We start from the raw sequence: 15,187 nt of genomic DNA on the forward strand, positions 1-15,187 counted from the left end.
AGGTTGTTACACTGAATATGTAAGTAAATCTAGTCTTGTGTTTTTAGGTCCCAAACAGATAAAACCTTCTGGGGATATTCAGAGAGAAGTCATAATAGGAAGAGTTTGCCCCTTGTTCTGTGGAGTGGTAAGGAATTGGCCAGGATTAGAGATGTTTAATTAGGGAAGCTTGCATACAGGTGTTTTGCTGTTTGTTTGGTTTAACCATTTTTTCTGGCTATGCTCCTGCATAGCCAGTGTTTTAATTCAATAAGCTGAACTGAAATAGTTTACTGATCCTTGTGAGGTAGATGAGAATTGAGATGTATTGCCTCGCAGATACAAGTAGGCAACTCTTTTGTTCCTATTGAAAAGGGTGTTCATGGAGACACAAGGCAAAGAGCAAAACTCTCATGAAATCAGTGGCATCCTACACAGTACTGGATGGAGACAGTGACATTATGCTTCTCCCTGTGTGTGCTAGGAGTTTCTTTGTGGGATATTCATGTACCTAACTCCTTGCTACAGACAATCTCTGGGTTTTTTTCTTAATATAAATCAACTATCCTTACTAAGAATGAAAATTTAATAACATTTTATAGATCCAGATGAATCAATAGCTCCAACAGTTTGGAAGGGAGTTTTGCCCAGTTGATTAATTTGGATTATCAAATTCTGGAGACATATACTGCAGGTCACAGATCTTATGATGTCCAAGATGGCTTAGGCTTCATACAAGAGGTAACTGACAGTGACTAATTAATGATAAATGTTTCAAACACATACTTGCTATAACTACTATAGACATTGAGCTGAACTCAGCAGTTTATACTTTTCTTCATGGCTCATTAAACACTATTTTGAGGTCCAGTAACATATAGCTAATAATAATGTCTTTAGGAGTCTGTAAATCAGTCACCTCTGCTCCTGAATTAGTTCTAAAAAAGACATGGAAGTCTACAAATCTACAGTCCTGTAAACCAGAATGCAGCTTATACCTTCAGGTCTTGTATCATGTGAAGGCTGAGGGCTATTTTCTCCCTTCTGCTGATGAGCTCTCTTTACAAGAGGAGCTCTTTTGGGAAGAGTTTCTCTCCTGCTAATCTGCATGTGTGATGTACAAGATTCAGTCCTAACCATGTGTTCTGGTTGTATTTATGAGTGTCATGGCAAGATTCTGGGTACTGAGTGTTTCTCCTCAGAGGAGCAGTATAAACGAATCCCCAGTGGCACAATACAAAGATATTACTAATCTATCCATCAGCCAGCATCATCTAGGCAACAATTACAAAACTGAGACTTGGGTAGTGCAAATAATTGATTTTTGGGGGGTAGTAGCTAAACTGAGAAGTTAGAAAGGAGTCTTAATTTAGAGTGCCTGGAAATAGAAGCATTAGAGTTTTTTCTCAGAATGCAAAAAGAGATCTCATCTCTGTGTGGCACCACAGTTCAAACTCAAATCCTGGCTGTGTAAAGGTCTACTTCTTCCGTCCACTAGGAATGCAGTATTCTATTCCATATACATTGTATTCAGTATACTACTGAAGAATCACAAGAGTCAAGTTCTCTTCCTCAATGACTGCAATCCAAGGAGGATTCTACCTTCAACCCCAATCCATGAGCTGAATCTGGTTCCCATCTGCAGCTGAGCCCATTCTGGGACTTCTGCCACAGCATCAGTGGTAAGAGTGATGTAATTGGTGTCAGAGGGGATTGGGTTTGATACTGGGTTTGTATATATTTGTACATATTTAATTTTATTGTTATTATTTTCATTAAAGCTAGTTTAGTTTTCTTTTCCAATCCATAAGTCTCTCTCCGTTATTCACTTTCTATTCCCTCTGGAAAGGGAAAGGGATTAATAGAGACTGTCTGTCATTTGTTTAGTGGCCAGCCCAGCCTTAACCCTTGACATCAGAGATCAGCTTTAGCTTTTCCTCTACAGTTATGATTAATATATGAAAAATAAAAATCTCTCTGGATCTATTTTGGAAATTAAGTTTCCATTTTTAATAGCTTCAGTATGGATTCTGCTCTGTTTTTCAACAACCATTTAATGATAACCTGCATGAGATTTGCCTCTGTATGTAGAAAACCTCTGCTCTTCAGTCTTGTGAGGTCAAGTTACTTTATTGGACAATCTGTACCTTTCAAAGTTCTTTCAACTGTCTTTGTTACTGATTGAAGGGCTTGGCAGAAAGATTGAGTTTGGCATTGTGATCTGAAATTGATTGTGATCAAACTCATTCTAATCAGTTCTGGCACAAAGTAACATAACATAGGGCCCTCTGCCAAGAACGGTCTGATCTCAGCTCCCGAGAGCTTCACAGTAGAGTACTGTAGTCCTTGGGCTTACATGGAGTGCAGTTGTTTTCCTAAAGTAAGAATAGAGAACAGGTTGCTGAATTAGCAATGGCTTTATTTTGGAGAACCCTGTAAGGAATATAGAGAACAGCACCTGCTATGCTCCCAGAGGTTTTGGTTGTTCTGTCCTGCACAGCTAGAATTTCTGAATGCCTTTTCAATTCAGTGTCAGGAATAAAGAACTGCAGTGACCCAATCGTGAAACACAGTAGTTACATCTTCACTAGAGACACACACTCACAGTAAATAAAAAACATTAAATTGCAAATATTGTGCATTAACTCTGTTCCTAGTAGATTGTGTCATCTATGTTCTAGTTTGTCTTTATCGGGAAATATTCCCAAGATAACCATGGTTATGTCTCTATAGAAAGGAACAAAACAACAAAGACACCCATGAATTTCATGACAGCTGTTGGCATTACCAGATGATTGTTTTGGAGACATTAAGTCTTTAGGATGGACTTTTCCTGCTGATTCATTAAATTCAAGGCCTTGAACAATGCAGTTTCATTCACTATCCCAAGAATTGGCGAATACTTTGACTTGTCAATGCTTTTCTTTAGGTTATGAGCAGCTCATTATTATCTCCTAAATCTCTGTAGAGGCAATGTTAAAGTAATACTCAAATGTCAGATATATAAGCAATCTCAGGTTTCCAATTCTGCCTGCATTGTTAATTTTTATGTTTCTTTAATATTAATTTAAGATTTAGTTAATTATTATGAGGTGTTTCTCTGAAGGATGGCTAGTAGTACCCTGCAGCTTATTTTCCAGTGTGAAATTGCCATAGGTACCATATTAGACTTTATTATGCACACTATCTTTTTTAATGATCTTCTGCACAACTTTTACTAGTGCTTTCAAAAGAACACCACTAAAATGAATTAAAAGAGCAAGGGGACCAATAGGTACTATAAAGACAGTATCATGTTATGAAGACAACATTATAATGTCAAAACTAGAGCAGTTCAGAATCAATTGGAGGATGCTTTGCAATTATAGAGTAAATTTGGCGCTCCAAGTTTACAGCTTCAATTTCCAGTTGACATGAGCCTCCCGAGTAATGTTGGGAGTGATTTATTTTCATGGTGCCTCACTTTACTGTGTGAAGCATGCCAAGCAGTCTTCACCTTGCAATACAAACCTATTGTGAGAATACCTGGAATGTACTAAAACACCAAGATAAGGGAATCATATAACACTCCAGGCTGGTAACAGTAGAAAGAATCCCATTATCAAATTCTCTGTATGTATATATGTGTGATAAAACACATATATTTCTGGATAGATACTGTCTATGACAAACCTAATAATCTAATTGAATTAATGAGACAATGACTCAGAAATTCTCACATACCAGACAAGGCATTGGACTGATTTTGAATTTCTTCTAGTCCTAATTTTTCAGTGGTGAAAAGAAAGGCATGTATTTGCCTCCTGAATCATTACTGGGTTGCTTTCCCATTTGTATACAAACAAAAACTAATTCCATTCTTCGATCTTGCATCTCAATGAGTTTTCTTAAGTGAAAATTATATCACGACAACTTCACTATTGACTTCAGTTTGGGCTAATTTATTTTTTTTTCTTCTGTATTTCCCTGCCTTTTAGATGGTACAGAAAGGTAGTATCCATCTGCAACAGCACAGGGTATTTAAAGAATGACAAAGAAAGTGGAGATGCCTAAATGATGGGAGCTACCTATGCCTAGTAGATTCATGTTGAAAGAATACAGGCAGTGGAGATGCAGTTCAGATAAAAATGTATTAGATGATTAAAAGATGTCTTCGGGAGAACAGTGAAGAACCCTTTGATAGTCTTTCATATGAGAACAAATAAAACTATTCAAAGATGAAATTAAATCAAAGTCTTTAGACAGTGGACATGGGAGAATATTATGAAGATGAAAAATAAACCACAAGGCTCAATAAAGAAATACACCAAGGAGGTATTTCACTATAGTGAAAAGATCACATCTTCTAAGCACTTAGGAAAATTATCAACTTAAGATTTATCAGTATTATAAAGACAACAAAAATGTAATGTAGTGTAAAGGATTCATAACTTGAACACAAGTTTAAGAAAATGAACAGTGTGGAAAAGGTGAAAACAAAGTCAAAAGCAAGAGAACAGATTTACACATAATACAGTAATTTGTAAAGAAAGAGGAAATGAAATTGTAAGATAAAAGACAATATTGGGGCAAAAGTGAATGCGTGTAAGTAGAGGCTGGAAATCTGAAGACTCTTAATGTGTAGTATCAGGTGGAGTTTGATATTTCTATGAAAAGAATAAAGTGACAGGTGTCTATTATGACTGAAGACTGTGCTTGATGATTCTGAAGTCTGCAATTCTACCATTCAATCCCATGAAAAGGGAATGCCTATATATACGGTTTTGCCCATACAGTATGAAGCCTACGCATACAATTTGCTCATCCTCTTCAGAAATGCAAAGCTAACACATCCCTATTGCCTTTGTAAGATTCTAAAGTACTTAGAATACAAACTAACCTGCCACTTCAGGCAAGCGGATTTCTGCTCATATGTGATTCATAGCAGCAATGGGAAGGGTTCTAAAAATTGCAGTACCTTTACCTTTGAGTTCTTTCAGGTTTTTCAGTAGCAGCAATGCATAATTTGCTTTTTATTACAATGCTTTCTCACTGCTGCCACAAAGGCAGCAGTGGTTGGCCACTGGCAGAAAGCTTTTCTCTGTCTTGAAATATATATAACTGCTAAAGGAAGAAGTCATTTCATAGACTGTAAAAGTATTAAAGTCTATGGCATTAAAGCAATCTCTGATTAACAAAAACCAAACAATTGAAAAGGATATAAGTCATACACACACAAAACCCAATTCTTTATACTGCAATCCTTCAGTTCCCTCAGTTTCACCCAAAGTAAATTAAAATGAGAACCTTCAGGCAAACTGCCATTAAATGAAAACTCTTAAAAGGAGAATGTACAATCTAATTATAGTGTAACAAATGTGTACCTTTCATCTACAAGACTGGCACTCCAAAATTTTAATAGTCAATTATGATTATATAATCTGTTAAAACGAATAACCAAAGTGCTATAATGAAAAGGAAGAACCTACAAAAGAACATGAAAGACATCTCCAGTGGCACAAAGTGGTGTAGCAGTAGTACTCTATACAATTTCCTTTTTCCTGTAGCTTGTATTTAGATTATGATGCAGTAACAGAGGTGCTGGCAGAATTTCCATGAATGTATTCTCTATGGCTAGACACACTGATTTATTTCTTGACATCTCATGAATCTAGATATCTGCAAATAAAAAGGCATGAAGCTCATAACTAAGCATCATTAAATAGATTATTTTCAAAATTTTCTTGAGAGTCTACTAATCTTCCCTTCCCTTCCCTTCCCTTCCCTTCCCTTCCCTTCCCTTCCCTTCCCTTCCCTTCCCTTCCCTTCCCTTCCCTTCCCTTCCCTTCCCTTCCCTTCCCTTCCCTTCCCTTCCCTTCCCTTCCCTTCCCTTCCCTTCCCTTCCCTTCCCTTCCCTTTCCCTACTTTCCCTTCCCTTCCCTTTCCCTACTTTCCCTTCCCTTCCCCTTCCCTTCCCCAGACACATATCCATCTAGGTGTCTTTAGAAAAATGCCTACCAATATTCTACAAATATTCTACCTCTTAAGAACTCTAACTTTTAAAAACATATTGTGGAAAAGAATGGAAAATACGACCACAGAGAAACTGAAAGCTTCATCTACATGTGGAGATTTTCTAATGCTGATCTGTGTATTGTTGCATGTTCTCCAACAATTCCTGTGGGCCATGATTAATTGCAGATGTTAATAAGAATGAATACTCTAGTGTGAAAATTACTACATGAATGTATCAAACAAGTTACAAGACTTTTTCTGACAGTTGCCTCTACCATGAGACCAACGAGCAAAATAAAACAACAGAATTACTTATGAGAGCAGAGGCTTAGCAATTTATTATTTTTTTTTAATCTACCAACCATATCAGCTCCAGTGACAGTTCTGCACTGCCTACCAAGGCATTTGTGATAAGGCTAAGTCTGCTTTGCTTTTGTTTGCAGAGAAATCCTTTGTATATATTCCACTTAATGTAAATCATTCAGTAGAGCAAGTAAGTAAGTTAACCAGAGCAACTGGGAGGGAGGTCTCAAGCATCTTGAATCTCTGGGATAGTTAGTCATTGATTCTGTTAAAATCTACCCAAGCATAGATTCATGCCCCAAATAATGTAGGGTAGGTGTCTGAACCCGAGTCTGATAACTTTACAGGGAAATGCCATATCACTCAATTACTAATTGCTCTTAGCAAGGGAATTTCTCTTACTAAACAGAAAATACTGATCCTTTCAAAACTAGCATGTGAATTTTCATGCAGTATTTGTAGGATTGAATTAAACTGATTTTTCAGAAATGTTTGTGAATGTTCAGGTGGTGATTGCAAGAGAGCATTCCTCTAGGATGTATTTAGATCTCAGACCAAATTTATGCACCAGAATCTTTTTTATTTGCAATGCAGTCATGAGCCCAGGCCACAAGCTTTCTCTTCTCTGGAATAAACAATCCCACCTCCCTCAGCCACTCCTCATATGCCATGTCCTCCAAACCCCTCACCAGCCTTGTTGCTCTTCTTTGGACCTCAATGCTCCAGGACCTCAATGGCTTTCCTATACTGTGGAACCCAGAACTGAACACAGTACTCAAGCTGTGGCCTCACCAGGGCCACAATCACTCCCATTCTCCTGGTGGACACTCAGTTTGATACAGGCCAGGATGCCATTTGCCATCTTGGCCAACTGGGAACTGCTGGTTCATACTGGAACCCCCAAACCCTTTCCCACCAGAGTTCTTTCCAGCCACTCTTCCCCAAGCCCGTAGTGTTGTTTGGGGTTGTTGTCAACAAAGTGCAGGACATGGCACTTAGTCTTGTTTAGCCTCATTCCATCAATCTCTGCCCATCAATTTAGCCTGTCCAGATCTGCAGAGACTTCCTACTCTCCAACAGATCAACACTCCTCATCGTTTTCATCCTTGATAGCAATGTTCTCTTCTGCATCCAATAAAGGGTGGGCATTTTCCTTGCCTTTCTTTTTGTTGCTCAATGTATTTGTGAAAACCTTTTTTTTGTTATCCCTCACAGCAGCAGCCTGGTTGAGTTCTAGCTGGGCTTTTACCTTTGTGATGTTCTATCTGCATGACCTAACTAGATCTCTGCACTCCTTCTTGAGTTGCTTGCCTCTGTTGCCAAAGGGGGTGAACTCTCTTGTTTTTTTCCTGAGCCCCTGCAAGAGCTCCCTGTTCAGCAAGGCTGGTCACTCTCTCCCACAGTTTATGACATGTGGGGACAGCCTGCCCCTGTGCCTCTGTGACTTTGTTCTTCAAATATGTCCAGCCTTCCGGGACCACTTTGCCCTCCAGGACTGTCTCCTAATGGATACAGCAGTGGCCTGAACTGTCCAACGTCTGCCCTCCAGAAGTCCATGGTAGCGGTTTTACACACACCCAAACACACACCCCCCCACACACCCTTCCTTACTGCACCAAGAATCGAGACTTCGCGTCACCCACCAGTCCTTCCCCGTTTGTAAACCCAGTGATGCGAAGAGCCGGGGACGATAAAACAAGGCCGAGGCACAGGAGGAGGGGGGGTAAGCTCGACCGAAGTGCTCCTCATGGGAGGAAATCATTCTCCGGCGGGAGCAACTCTCCGGCCATACGAACTGTTAGCACCTCAGGCACAGGGTACTGCCGCCGCCCCACACTCCCACCGCACCACCCCCAGTCACCCAGAGAGCGCTGCCGAGCAGGCGACCGCCACCGGCTCCCGCGGGGCCCGGCGGTCGCAGCTGGCATTGCGGCAGCGCGCCCCTCAAGGCCCACTGCCTCGCTACCGCCTTTCTGCCGGCAGTTCATCGGGGGAGGGGGGGGGGGGGGAGGGGAGGGGAGGGCGACGGACAGGCCAGGATTCGTGCTTGTCCCCCGGTGACTCTCGGGGACGCCTCAGGGCGAGACGGGCGACGGGGGCGGGCGCCGCCGCAGGAGGGCGGGAGCCACCGCAGTGAAGCCGCGCCGCGCAGGCGAGGCGGTGGCGGGTCGCGTTGCCATGGCAACGCTGCCCCAGCCAAGGGCTTGAGCGGCCGGCGTAGGGCCGTGGGGAGAGGTAGGGGGGCGTCCCACGGCCGAGACCCGCTGGGAGGGGGAAAGGGTTAAAGTAGGGCAGACGGGCGGGCCTGCCGCCCTAGGGCAGCCCGCAGGCGGGTGTGGGAATGAGCCGTGTCGGGGGTTGAGGGCCGTGCTCTGGGCGCTTAGGGGGGCTGCGGAGGTGAAGCCTCTGTTCCCTCGCCGGGCAGAATGGAGGCTGTTGGCGCCGCAGAAGACGTGTTTTATGAGGAGGAGGAGGAGGTGGTGAACTGCTACGACTTCGAGCCTCTGCCGACGCTGCTAGAGGATGAGGTGAGTGAGGCAGGTGCGGGGATGGAGCTACTGGCGCTCTTGCGCTCACCTGTAATGAGGCGGCTTCAGGGCCAGCCCGCGTCCCCCCACCCCGTGGCATCTCAATTCCTCTTGCCCGTCCTGTTGGAGGAAACCCAGGAGCTGCGCCGGGCCCCGGAGACCGCCGGAGTCCGGAGTTCACCCGCCCAGCTGGGAGCGGCCAGGCCGCGTCAGCATAAGCGCTCTCTTTCCGTGTGTTCACGGCGAATTTCCTGCATTCTCTTGCCTAGTGAGCCTGGTTACCACGTTGAGCTTACTCCGTCACCGTGCGCCTTCTTCAGACGACAGCAAGTCGTAGCCGTGTGTTACTGATGCAGTCAGGATGTGTCCTTGTCGCACCTAATCAAAGGAAATTTATTACATGGGCAAAAGTGTTTCCAGTGGCTGCCAGCTAGATTTTTGTGCAGCTGTTTCTTGCTGGCCTATGTAAAAAGGCCTTTTTTGCTGGGAAATTAAAAAAAAATAATAATATCTAGTTAAATCTGTTTCTTCAGTTGTTGTGCTAAAATAACCTGTAGCTAAACCCAGTCCTGCCCTCATGCTTGTCTGGGTTTGTACTTGTATTTGTACTCAGATTTTATTGCTCTTGCTCATCTTTTCTTTTTATCTTTCCAGGTGAAGTTTGTTTCTTACTCCCTGGTTAATGTTTGGGCAATACATTTTGGGTTGTGAGGATTTTTTAAGTAAAAGTCTTGCCAACCGCATGCAAGCTACTTGTTCCCTAAAACAGACCTTGTAAATATTCTCATCTGCTATGTTAAGAACCTAAGCTGGATCAGGATTTGGAAGTGAGTTTGAAAAGTGCCTTCCAGTTTTTGTCAGTCATCTAGTGGCTCAGCAGTTTGGCTCTTCCTTCCATCATCTGTAATGTTCAGTGTAGTAGGTTCTCTTAGACTGGCCAGTTAGAAATAATGAAGAAAGGTGGCAGGGTAGTAGTGTCCTCCCTTCTACACATGAACTTAAGTATTTAGATTTTTTTTTTTCAGGATTGAAGGCTGATGCTCAACTCTTCTGTGTGAGGAAGGCCAGAACCTGTTTTTCTCAACTCCTCAGTCCATACTTGGATTGTGGATTTCTACCAGTCCACTATTGTTACTAGTTATTCCAGGCACATGAATATTTTCAATATTCTTGTTGGAAGAATTGGCATTATTTGTCACCTGATGATTATAGAGAAGTTAATAAAAAAGGTGCTGCATTGAAGTGCATGCGGTGAGCTTGCTCAGGCAACCCCATTCTCCTGTACTGAGATACATAAAGATAATTGTAACTGTATTTTCATGAGCTGTAAGATTCCTCACATTCTGTTTTGCTGATGATGACATACTTTCTAATATATTCTAAGTAATGTGCAGCTATACTTTCAATTCAAGGTATACTTAACTGTTATTCAGAAATATAGTCTTTAATTACTACACATAAATGAGAAAATATTTTTTTAGTTAATAGTTGTCTAGCTTTGATGCAAACTTCTGTAGATGCTTCCACTTTTGTTAGCTTTTTTTTCCTTACAGGTGGAATTGATGTTTTGGTTCTATTATTTTTGTCATTCAAGTTCATGAAAACTTTAATTCTGTACCTAGGGGTAAAGTATTTGGTTTTTTGTTCTAAAAACCAAACATTTAAGGGCTGTCTGCTTTGATCTGAGCCTTGTTTTTTAACATCTTGGCTAGAAAAGCCGTGTCTTTTTGGAACTGGACTCTTCATAGCCTTACTGTGATGATGAGGCCAAAAGAAGTTGACTTATAATTTAGGACAGTAACTTAAACACAAAGTTCATGGCTGTTTTGATCACTGAGAGCTCTTGGTGTAATGGGGATGCCTAGGACAACAAAGTATTTGGTTTTCAGTCAAAGTATACAAACAGTTCTCCTACGGCTTGTTTGGCTTTTGAGTGTTTATTAAATGATCTACAAAACTAAACTTCGCAACATCAGCATTCTTAAGACAGGGTAGTTTAGAGAGTACTTCTTGTCATGCAGATGGTGGGGGGAAACTGCTGTGAAGAGAATTTTTAAATAGTTTATCCAAAGACACCTGGGTTAAACAAAATGCTTTAACTTAGTATCTCTGCTTTTACCTCCAGATGGTCTGTTTCCATAACTTTGATACAATGTTTATGTAACTGACAGCTCCCATATTGTCTAGTTTTGATATTAACATACTGTGATACCTTTGTTCAGGTTGTGTGTCTTAAGAGACTCATTGTGTTAAGAGCAAAGTTGTGCACTTGGCATTTCTTGGGGTGTTAATCAGTGTCCTAGAAAGTCTTAGAACTTGCTGGAAACATTACTCCTAGCCAATTGTGTCAAATGTAATCTGTGATACACAAAGTGGTGTCATGGAATCCAGGGTAATTTATGAATTCGTATCTTGGCAGGAGAACGTGTCCCTTGCTGATATTTTGTCACTGCGGGAGAGCTGTCTTACAGAGCAAGATATTTGGGCCATTTGCCTGGAGTGTTGCCATTCTCTGAAGAGCGTTGCCCATTCTGCAATCTTCCAGACACTCTGCATCACTCCTGACACTTTGGCTTTTAACACCAATGGCAATGTATGCTTCATGGAACAGCTCAGTGGTAAGTATTTGTGTTTCCAGGCTATTTTTATTAATTTGTTGGGGTTTTTTTTAGAACTATGGAAACTTGTAGTGAAAGATTTTAGTAAAGCATATTCTATTCTTAGGACTCATAATTAAAATAAAGAGAAAACTAAATACTTGCTTAGGAAAGGGTGAGTATAGGTCTGTATTAAATGACATGCCCAATTTTGTGATTGATGAACAAAGGCTTTTATGAGTTCACTTGGATGATTCCTCCTAATTAAGGCATACCCAGAGGAATTTAATGTCTCCATTTTAAACACTGTGGTTATGTATTTGTTTACCTGTGTGCACAGTTCTTTCCATATGTAAAACATGCTCTTGATCCCTTCCAGTTCTTCTCATTCCATGAATATGTTCTCTTTCTAGAGAAATCTGATTCAATGTATCTTGATGATTGTGGCCATAGGGAATGGGGCAATTCTAGCACATATTCACTGTTAGGAAAGAAAACTCTCTCTCTTGAGTAAATTGTTATTGTTTTAAAGTCAGAATTTTTAAACTTGGTAAGTATGGTGACTGACTGAGAAATTAATATTAATGTGCTAAAAAGCAGTTTGTAGTAGCATGTGAGATCTTCAGGGGTTATAGCAGATGAATGGGAGGATGCCTAACTTAAAAGATTATGTCTGATTTCAGCACAGACCAAAAAAGGCATATTATTGTTGCTGTTCTCTTTTCACATGACCTGTCTTGAGCCTGTTAGGGATATTACAAAACAGCAAAAGAAATCCTAGCTCTTATTCTATAGTCTTTTAAAAATGATGACAGCTTGTAACTAAAAGCTGTTCTAGTCCATATACCCCCTGTTCAGGGCTTTTTTATGTATTCTTTGACCTAATTTATTTTTAAATCCATGTCAGAATAAGTGTCCTTTTTTGTGGTCAAAATCTAGATCACAGTATCTAGAAGAATGGGGATAAAGTAACTTTGCAACAGATTAGTACTTGTTGCCTTTAGAATTAAAGACATTGTTTCAAATACGCAGGTAACACCATAAGATGTAATTAATAACAGTGAAAATATATCTTCATAATTGTTGTGGTATTTGTTTTGTGCTTAAATTTCTCAAACAGATGTCAGCTTTTAGATACGTGTCAACATGGTAATGTGAAATCAATTAGGTTTATTTTAAGGAGCTTGTCAGAAACTGAAGTTATTAAAAAAAAAAAAAGAGAGAGGAAAAAAAGCTGTTTATATTCATCAGGGTGTATGAAAGGCTTGTTGAAGAAAATAAATCTAGTGGATGAAAACCACCCCTCAACTAAGATCTTTGCTTTTAGCTGGGAAAGGAAAAAATAATCAATTTCCTCTTAAATGTTTTAGTCTAATTGAATAGCTGGCAAGCAGTCGATCCAGGAATTTGCTATATTCAAGTGTTTAAGATGTGGGATAACAAATTCCTATACAAAGATTTTGTTCTCTGAAGTCATGTTAGCCTCTAAGGAAGAGACTTTTCATTAGTTTTCTTTAGAGACAGTTAAATTTTTTTCTAGGAATGCATAGTTTTATATACATATAGTCTATTTCCCATACACACACTCCACTGTGTATTTGACTCTAACCCTCAGATCTTGTTACTATTTGGTTAAAATATAATTTGCTAGATAGGCACTTGGGGAAGTTGTCCTTTTTGTTTTCCTATGGGGTTTGCCTGTGGATTCATTCTTCTAGAAGAAAATTATGACCTCTGGAATTGCAGAAGAAATGAACAGCCTGTCACCTCTGCTTTAGCAGCAGGTTCTGCTTCCTGCAGACTTTGTGTTGCTAAAGTGACAAACATTCAATAGGATGTTCTGCCAAGGGCTCTGATATCTTCTTGTCACTTCAAATCAGATAAATTTCCACCGTAAATATTATATTAAAAGAATATGCTGAGCTTTACCAGTGATAAAAATTATATGCTTGTACAGCCTTTAAAGTGATCTGTTGAAAGAAAGGGAGGAGGTAGTGGGGAGATGAAAATAAAGAGCAGTAGTCTGGGAATGGGGGAGAGAGTGGAGCAAGACATCTCGTGTCCATTACTTTCCTTCCTCTTCTGCCTCCCAAATATCAGGTTAAAACCATTGTGGATGGTGCTGGAGAATGCAGAATTACTTGTATACCAGTCTTTTTAAGTTGGAAAGTAGAAACAGGAACATGGTAAGGAACTGTAAATCAGTTAGTGGCATCTGGATAGGCAGACATGCCAGGTAGCTGCAATATATGAATATGTAAACAAGGGCCCTCTTGTCCTCTCTACCATGGAACAGAGCTTAGTAACCTCACAATAAGAGCTTTGAATTTCACTTCTAACATACAGACACAAAAGTTCTATTGCAGCTAAAGCTATGGTGACTGCTATACCCATGGGCATACTTGTTGTGGTTTTCTTTTCCTTCCTGTTGAGAAAGGAAACTTACAGTCTTTGCCTGTAACTGATCTCAATTGTCCATTATCCATTAGATAGAATAGGTGAGTTGTACATGCAGAGTAGGTTTCTAGACAGACACTTTTTTTTCCCCTTTTTGCCTTTAATCCTCTTTTGTTCTTTACTGGGTTTCTGTGGCATCAGTACAGTGTGATACTGTATGCTTGGATGAAGCAGCACCAGTCTCTCTTAAGATGTTCCTTTCTTCTTTCCATCTTGTTGTTCAGAAGTGCCTGCTGCAGTAGTTCTGTTCTCTGCTAAGCAGCACATGAGGGGAGAACATACTTCCTCAGCTCTTACCATAACTAAAATGAAGCAGAAAGGTCGAGGTTCTAAGCTGGTCTGTTGATGAGGAGGCAGTTAGCCGCTCAGGTTGGTTTTACTGCTTGAGTACTTATCACCTAGTTCTGAAGTGGAAAATAGTTAATGGATGTGCCCCATGAATCAAATCAAGTTGCCACAGCTGAGCCACACCAGCTTAGGTGATAACGTGGTCCAGATATAAATGTCTGAAGGCAAGAAGTGGTTAGGCATAGTAGATGTATTTCTTTGAGGTTGTTATGTCAGCTTTGTTTCTTGGTAGGGAAAGTATGGTGTCATCTTGCAGACAGTTTGAAAATAGCACCTTGTCTTACTTACAGTGCTAGAAACGTGTAACAAATTATTTGAACATCAGATATGAGTGAACCAAAACACTGCTATATGCATAATTTCTTTGGTATCAGTGCGATAGTTTCAGATGACTAGATCATTATATTTTTATAATCAAATTGGTTTGTGTTTTTTCTTTAAAGTAAGATTATTAATTTCTAATCTGGATTGTTTCCTTTTGCTTTCAAAGATGATCCAGAGGGTGCCTTTGTTCCACCAGAATTTGATATCACCGGTAACACTTTTGAGGCAAGTTCATAAATGTCTGTGAAATAGAGAGAGGTTTAATTGTTTTAGTATTTCTGGCAGTAGCAAGTGCTCAGCATTCTCAGTGTATAATTTTAACACATTTAAAGATTGTGAATAATAAATTGTGCTATGTAGTATGTTTTGTGGAAGTACAAAGTAAACTTAAAATGCTGTATTAATTTTCTGTATAGACATTTGTTCATTAACTGTTAAGATGTGAGAATCTATTTTGGTTGAATAATGTGTTGCTCTAAACCACAGCTGGTCTATATTACATTCACTGGTTACATTTGCTTGTTTGGGGACCAGCCATGAACTTTTATGACTAAATATAAAATGTGTTTGCCATCCTCTTCAATAAAATAATTCATGGAAGGATAATCAGCAATTTTATCTTTGATTTAATGAAGAAACAAATGACTGTCTGTTGCT

At 40.1% G+C, this 15,187-nt stretch overlaps 1 protein-coding gene across 3 annotated transcripts in view; it reads left to right on the forward strand.

Moving 5' to 3' along the window:
• Positions 1-8,406: 8,406 nt before the first annotated feature.
• Positions 8,407-15,187, forward strand: part of KNDC1 (kinase non-catalytic C-lobe domain containing 1) — a 58,928-nt gene continuing 52,147 nt past the window's right edge. For all 3 annotated transcript variants that reach the window (XM_068139608.1, XM_068139610.1, XM_068139611.1), the window contains exons 1-3: positions 8,407-8,804; positions 11,224-11,422; positions 14,697-14,755. In XM_068139608.1, coding sequence (XP_067995709.1) covers positions 8,703-8,804; positions 11,224-11,422; positions 14,697-14,755 — 360 coding nt within the window. In that variant the 5' untranslated portion in view covers positions 8,407-8,702. The remainder of the gene's footprint in view (positions 8,805-11,223; positions 11,423-14,696; positions 14,756-15,187) is intronic.

This window comes from Melanerpes formicivorus, unplaced genomic scaffold, assembly GCF_026170545.1.
Source record: "Melanerpes formicivorus ecotype bairdi unplaced genomic scaffold, bMelFor1.0.p_v2 SCAF_6, whole genome shotgun sequence".
NCBI classification, from domain to species: Eukaryota; Metazoa; Chordata; class Aves; order Piciformes; family Picidae; genus Melanerpes; species Melanerpes formicivorus.